We start from the raw sequence: 8,156 nt of genomic DNA, 5'->3' as shown, positions 1-8,156 counted from the left end.
TAAATTGAAAAAGACTTTTACCGAAACGCTTACGTTATTAAAACAAGTGTATGGGGATGAATGCCTAAGCCGTACACAAGTTTACGAGTGGTTCACTCGATTTGAAAACGATCGAGAGTACATTGAAGACGAAGTTGGACGACACACAGTGGTCCGGATGGCCAAAACCTGGTCAAAATTAAGAGTTTTCGGAACTTCGTGAAACTTGGTATTTTATGGTTATTTGGGCCGCAAATTACGAATCTGGTATCAGAATTGCAAAATTCAAAATGGCGGATCCAATATGGTCGCCATGTATATTACAAAGTTATTAGATTCTCATGAAACTTGGTATTTTATGGTTATTTGGGCCGCAAATTACGAATCTGGTATCAGAATTGGAACATTTAAAATGGCGGATCCATAATGGTCGACATGTATATTAAAAATATTAAATTATTATGAATTTTGTATGAAATAGGATTTCTAGGTTTATAGGGCAACATAGTTAGAATACATTGGCAGAAATAACAATAATAAATTAATGTTAAATTAAAATTAAGGATAATAAGGTTTGTTTTAATGCCGCGTAAACAGTCTTTCTATCCTTGTAAGCATGGCGCAAAGCGATGCGACGCCAGTGGTGCTTTTTCATGAAAAGCTGCCCAAGATTCATAAATTTTAGAATAAAGAATGTTGTTTTTAATCTTTATATAATAAGTACTTTATTTAAATGGTTATTTCGTTATTTATTTAAATGATATTTCGTCAACTTTGAACCTCTGTATATCAGTAACCGATTACTATTTTTTTTAAATTTCAAATGGCATTTAATGCACTCATATATATACAACACACGTACAATATTGAAAAAAGTGTGTTTGAAACTTCGAAAATTGCATTTTGGCCAGGTTTTCGGCCATTCGGACCACTGTGCGACAATGCACCTGCACCAAAGCCGCAATTGAGCATCAATTTTTGGCTAAAAAAGACATTGTTATCTTGGATCATTCACCCCACTCGCTTGATCTGTCACACTGCGATTATTTTTTTTCCCAAAATTGAAAATTCCAATGAAAGGGACACATTATAGCAACGTTTCGGATTACGCGGTCTACCAGCTGTATTAATGCAGAGGGTGATTATTTTAAATAAATAAACGTGTGTGTACAAACTTTAGTTGTACTTTTTTCTTTTTATAGCAAACGTTCAGTTTCTTTTTAGACAGACTGTGTATATAATTGTATTTTAAATGATGGCAGACACGTTGAATAAATTGTGTGTTGTTACCCTCAGCCATATGGCAATCACTTCGTGCACCAATCATCTGGTGATAACCCGCAATTCATTTCGTATAATCCGAAGTAGATAATATTCTTATCGTGCATTTTCACGTTGAATCAATGCTTTCTTTTTGCGGCTAGTCTTCGACTTACTCGTTTTAAAAGTTTCGACGAACGCCCAAGTGTTCTAGCTATAACCATTTGCGAATGCAGACAAACTTTGTCCAACAAACGACCAATATATTGATTTCCAGACGTACCACCCCGTGTAAATAAAAGATGGCAAGTAGTGCGTTGCGTGAAATGAGACAATGCAAAACCAGTCATGCTCACGAATGTCGTAACATCTTTGTTGCTCGTCCTCTATAAGACGCCTGCCAACTGCAGGGGCTGGTGCATCTCAAGTTAGTTGGTTTAAAGTGTGCTAAGATATTCGGTATATTTAACCGCATGTACAGGGTGGATCACGAAAATGAGTTTAACTAACAAGGGAAGTTCGAATAGAGATCATGAGGAACTAATCACAGTGCCTTTTTCCATTTTGGCTTAATATTTTCCCCGCCATAAATATTTCTACTACATACTGCATAAAAATTGTATTCGAAATTTTGTGGACGTTTTCATACTGTATAACTTTTATCTAACCAATTTTGTTCTATTCTATACTCATCACGAGGGACAAACTTGCAAAAGGAACTGTGAAGGAATACATACTTAATTTTGTCGTCTAACATTCTTTCCTCGAATTTACGAGACACTGCCATTTTCCCTTTTTATTCTTAATAAGCTTTTCTCCTGACTCAATGTGTCCACCGTTTTAGTCCTACAAATTCCGTAATTGAATTTCAACGTTTTGACAATATTCTTTACCAATGTCCGACGAAATTCTTCGATACTGAGCTATATACGTGTCGTAAAATGTAAAACCATGAAACAAAAATAATTTTTGGAAAAAAAGATTAACCGACTTCAAGAAAATATTAAAACTGCATTAAGAAGTATGAAATAATTTCTATTTCCTTTATCTTAAATGATATAGAATAATATATTAAATTTCTATTTTCTTTATGTTAAATTATGTTAAATAACCTTTTCTTAGTCGGCACAAAATTAAAACTTACCTATATTCAAAATGACCAAACTTGATTTAACTCTCTGTCGAAGCGAGAAAACATATGGCCTTCAATTATTGCTATCATTATATCTACTTTATTCATCATATACATTAAGGGGGGAAGACCATTTAGAAGATCCGAAAATGAGCGGTTTTGTAGGTTTTTTTTTTAAATAAAATAGATTGTCGGATACTATTGGAAGTTTGCAGCCTTTTTATTTAGGCTTTGAATATTGTAAAAAAAAATAGAAATATTTTTTTTAATACAAAATGGCGGTCGTAAACGCCGGCCATTTCGCCGGTAATCTCACAGCTGTTGGGATTGTACCTTCGGTAGTAATTGTCTGAAACAGATGAACCAATTTTTTTTTTAAAGTTTACACCCATACGCTGTCGGTGTACCAGTAGAAATGAAATATATGCGAAATTCGCAAGATGGCAAACTATCAAAGTCAATATTGTGATTTTTCACCAAATATTCGTTACATTTTGTAAAAAACTATATGATGTGATTCGATTTCCACACGTTTCTTAGGTTCACCGATACACTCATAGTATAAGGAAGACCTATGCAAAATTTCATTTAAATCGGTTGAATAGTTTTTGAGAAATCATGCTAACAGTTCGGAAAAATGTAGTTTTGAGAAAAACTTGTTTAAAGTTTCAACAAGGGAAAACTCGATGATTTTGACGGCTTTCCGGTTAATCGGCGATTCCTGCGCCATAAAGCAACCCTTCAGCTTCTTCGTTGTACTCCTCTTGTTGTTGCTGTAGTTCTTTTCGGGCCTTTCGAGCTTCTTTTGAAGTAAATGAGCTGCGGGTCTCTTGGCGAACTAAGCGACGCTCATCAGCTTCCTCGGCGAAGGTCTTCGATTGCCTACCGACGCTGACTTCCATCGCGCCCATAATTTTCAAAACTGCAGAATTCCCTTCGTTGAAAATGCTGCCTGCTAGGTATGACGCAATTTCGACAATTTTCGCCCCCAAATGTAGATGTTTTGGAGCTAAACGCCATGCGGTGGAATTGAAACTTTCGTTGGCATTCTGCGTGTAGCCACCCAAGCATCTCTGCAATAATGTGTCTTCGGACAAGTCTATATAAATAGGCAAAATATACTTTTGAACGTCAGGGTGAAGAGGCGCAGGGTGTTTAAAATTTTCACCAGTGACATATGCCTTTTGCCACTTGCACCAGCTATCGGCTCCTGGCGGGCAGCCCTCGTGTCTGGGATTCTTGTCGGTGGAAGATAAGTGATGGAATATAGCCATTATGGCTTTCTTCATATTTTCAACACTTTCGACATTTCGTCGAATTACCAGTCCATAATATGTAGTCATTTTTTTTTATTAGGCTGTCGGTTAATTTTCCAGCTCCTCTTCCTCCAAGCTTATGAATTTTTTTTGCATTTCTCGACGACCGCATCGACATTTCGATGAGTCGTCGTCTTACCTGAGATGTCGTTGAGGGTTCGGATGGTCCGCTAAATCTAAAATGCGCAATACGCAACAGACGGAATACAGAAAGGACCAAACACTGACCCGCTGAGCCTCGGCCGTATACCTGTAGTCGGTCTCGGCTCATAATGACATTGGAAATACTTGAAATATCGCTCTGGAAATTTAATATGATATTCTTAACATATTAAACTATCATTTTCTGGAAATTTTTTTTTTTCGATTTTTTGAAGTTTGTAAATGGTCTTCCCCCTTAACACTATTCAATATCTCCATGCCCACCAAATACTATCCCAAACCTAATTAGACAGTATTTTCATAGGGTGAGTATGAGTTATGTCACTTCGTTAACGAAATCATATTATTCCATTAGAAAAAGAAATGATCTTGTTCTTGGAATCTAATGAAACATAGCCATGATAACAAATTGTTTTCTTATCAAAACATTACACTCGTGGAAAGCTTCAGAATAAATTAACAAAAATTTTTCCAACTGAATTACAATTAAAAACAGCAATTTCTCATAGTACTGTGGATGCTATATTAATTTTAACATTCGAACGAACTAAGAAATAGCAACAATAAAATTATCCTTCAATCCTTACGAACCTCTTTCATAATCAAAGTGTTACAGAATTAATTGATTATTTTGTTAGAAATCTGAAATTATTTTGCAAATTATTTCCTTTAAGGGGGGTGTCTGGTCCAGCTAATGTACGTTTCTAAGGCATATAATTTCCAGATATAATTAATTTTTGTTATTGAAACTTTTTTTACATATAAAGGAACATTCAAAGAAGAAAATTTGACGGTGTAGATTTAATTTGAATGTATACATATATAGATATAGTAGTCGCAAGGAAAGGATTCGGTCAAAACGGTGGGACGCATAGCTCATCGAATTTGTATCCGATTCATTTGATTCAACGCTTAAATTGAAGGTAATTAAGTTTATATGCTAATGAACCTCGACTCTTAATAAATTATTATTGTAGCATAAAGTTATTGCAAAATAACGGCCGACATGTATCGTTCATTTTCATGTTTTTTGCCGCTATTTTTGCAATTAACAATTTTTTTTGCAAATTGAGGTTCATACGCATTTTACGTATCTACTAAAGAAAAAAATTTTCTGATTTTATTTATCAGATGTTTTCCCAGAGCTCCCCATGTCCCACCGTTTTGACTGAATCCTTTCCTTGCGACTGCTATATCTATATATGTATACATTCAAATTAAATCTACACCGTCAAATTTTCTTCTTTGAATGTTCCTTTATATGTAAAAAAAGTTTCAATAACAAAAATTAATTATATCTAGAAATTATATGCCTTAGAAACGTACATTAGCTGGACCAGACTCCCCCCCCTCCCCTCCCTTTAAGTAACTCCCTACCGGGATATTTTTAAAAATAGCTATTTTTAAAAATTTATTTCTCTAAAACGAAAGAGAGTTGCCCCTTCCTACTTTCAGAGATTGTTCTACATACCATTCTTCACATGTGAACAAAATTTGATTAAAAATTTCGGTGCACACTTGGAGCTGTGTCCTTGTTAGTAAGTGTAATTTACCAAATGAAATTATTATTATTCTTCTTATTTTATACAAACTATTATTGCGATTCCAGTAATTTTATTTAAAAAAATTAGTAACTCTGAACTTCAAAAAGAAAGTTCACTTAAAAATTCCACAATTAAACAGTTAACTTACAAAAACAGTTTTGAAAAAATCTGATAAAACCTGTAAACCTTGCAAACTTTTATATTTGATAAACAAATTACGAATCTAAGAAAACAATGACTTAAACCCCTCCTGTTTTCACATAGACTATAGCATATTTCAATCTCATCAAAATATCTGACTTCGAGAATGCATTAAAGTGATCAATTTGAGCAAGGATCAGCGAATTTATCATCGATCCCTAAAATATAATAACGCAACTATCCTCCGTTAATAATACACCCGTCTATAGTATGTTAAAAGTATAATCGTGTAAGTTACATACGTATTCGAATCGATCCTTGCAGAGTTGACTGAGCAGACTTAGGAACCCGAGCGCCGTGAACCATGCCCACCAAAGGACAACTTCGTCCATATACTGCACGTTCAGCACCCCGAATAGGAAGATGAATTTGTAAAAGACGAAGTTCCAAAACTTGTCCTTCAGGTGTTGCCTCTCCGAAGCTCGAAGTTCACCGAACACGAGCTTCTGGATCGATTTACCCAGAAGGATTAACACGCAGTACGCCATATTAATTAGTGTCTGAAAGCAAAAATCAAATTCCACATTGTTCGTTTTTCAATCCAACTTGACTGTTACACTGAATGTTCCCAATTATGGTAACTATTCTAAATATCTCCTTTGCTTCAAACGATACGAAAAAATTGTTCCGATAAAAACTTTATACATTACGTACATTAAATTCCACTATTTCTTTCTTATGTATTTTGGCCTATAAACTCGAAAATCGCAATGAAAAAATGTTTACCATTTCGAAGAGGCAATATTGTGAGGATCATGTGAGGAAAAAGTATCTTAGAGTCATATTTTCCGAAATTTCAAGATCACCAGCTAATGTATTTCTAAATGGAATATTTTCATTATCGTAGTATTATAGTTGATAAAAAGGCGAATTCAAACATGTGTAATATGTTGACCATAAAATGACTGCAAAAAGTAATTCTTATACAATCATACTCATACTCCAGAGTCAACACACTATACATACATTCCGGGACAAAAAGATAGCACACTTTAAAATTAACATAATTTTTATTTATTTAACACTACAACCAAGATTTTGTTTTTATACATTCTTGAAAAATACCTCTATAAACATACACAAATAATATTGAATTGGATTTCCCCAGTCTATACAATTTTATTTATAAAAAAAAAAAAAAAAAAAAAAAAAATATATATATATATAGTGGGACAAAATGATAGCACATTTAACTTAAAATTGTGCATAACAATAAATCAACGAATGATATTTAATGCTTAATATCTTATGCCTCCTCCTTTACATTTAATTACAGCCATCATTCTCTTTGGCAAAGATTTATAGAGTTTTTTAATAGTTTTTTCATTTAATTGCTCCTACTCATATTGAATACATTTTTTTAATTCGGCAATATTTCCAAATTGTCTGCCATTTCAATATACAGCTCGGGCAAGATTTTCCCAACAATTTTCAATAATGTTAAGGTCGGGTGATTCCTTGCTGGCCAATCCAAAACGCGAATTTTTTCTCGAGAAAAGTATTCTTTTACTACTTTTGCAGTGTGTGTTGCGGCATTATCCTGCTGAAAAATAAACTTCTCTCCAGCAATTCTGGTGGCGTACGTGTTTATTTGTTCCTTAATCATTCCCAAGTACATTTTGCTATTCATTCTTCCTGTTATAAATTTGATTTCCATTTTACCATAGTACCTGATACCGCACCAAATCATCACACCACCACTTCCCATTTGCCGACGACTCGAAAACTGTTCCTCTTTTCGCATGTCGTGAAAATAGTAACTCAGATCATCAGGTCCATCTAAGTTAGACCTCTTTTCATCCGTAAATATTATTCTTCGCCATTTCTTTCGCATATGAATATTCTTTTCCGCAAAGTATAACCGATTCATCTTATGTTGCACAGTTAACCAGGGCTTTTTCTTCAATTTTCTTCGTGTTATGTATTTGTAGTTTTGTTAAAACACGTCTCACATTCTTTATATTAGTGTTTCCACCAACACTTTGAGCTATTTGCCTTGCAGTCATCTTAGAATTTGATGCTGCTCTTAGTATTGCACGTCGTTCCCGGGCATTTAAACTTCGCGGACGTGCAGAACTCTTCTTTTTACCATAATTTTACGGATTTTTCAAGAAGTTCATTATTACTTTTCGACTTCTATTCATAATTTTTGCTATTTTTGTCACTGAATATTGTTCTTCTTTCAATTTTATTATAGTGTCAATTTCACACGCGTTCAATCTCTTATCGCGACTCATTTTTGCATAATATTTCGCCTTTTTTGAACAAATATGCAATACGAAATAATATTACAGACTTTGTTAACTATGCTCCAGGGTTGATGTTTGCAATTTGCGAGCTTCAGTGTAACGGGAAAGCGTAGATTTACTACATGTGCTATCATTTTGTCCCGCTTGCGAACAATAATATTTACATTTTTTGTGTTTGAATCCTGTCGAAGTATATGTTGTGGACGATACTTCGTAAATTGTATTCATAGACATGCTCTGAGTTATCAGTGAAAGAAAATATGTATCTTACTCAGCTTTTAACACAAAATATGGGAAAATATAAGGTGTGCTA

The 8,156-nt window shown here is 34.2% G+C and overlaps 1 protein-coding gene across 1 annotated transcript; it reads right to left on the bottom strand.

Moving 5' to 3' along the window:
• Positions 1 to 5,632: 5,632 nt before the first annotated feature.
• LOC128885605 (E3 ubiquitin-protein ligase AMFR-like) lies at positions 5,633 to 7,600 on the bottom strand. Its single transcript, XM_054139703.1, has 3 exons — positions 7,547 to 7,600; positions 5,837 to 6,094; positions 5,633 to 5,752 (listed from the first exon to the last, which is right to left on the bottom strand). Exons 1-3 carry the CDS (start codon positions 7,598 to 7,600, stop codon positions 5,633 to 5,635), a joined length of 432 nt encoding a protein of 143 aa, XP_053995678.1.
• Between the last annotated feature and the right edge of the window lie 556 nt (positions 7,601 to 8,156).

This window comes from Hylaeus anthracinus, unplaced genomic scaffold, assembly GCF_026225885.1.
Source record: "Hylaeus anthracinus isolate JK02 unplaced genomic scaffold, UHH_iyHylAnth1.0_haploid 11981, whole genome shotgun sequence".
NCBI lineage: Eukaryota > Metazoa > Arthropoda > Insecta > Hymenoptera > Colletidae > Hylaeus > Hylaeus anthracinus.
Note: the sequence above shows the minus strand (reverse complement) of the source record. Positions and strands in the feature narration are given on the sequence as shown.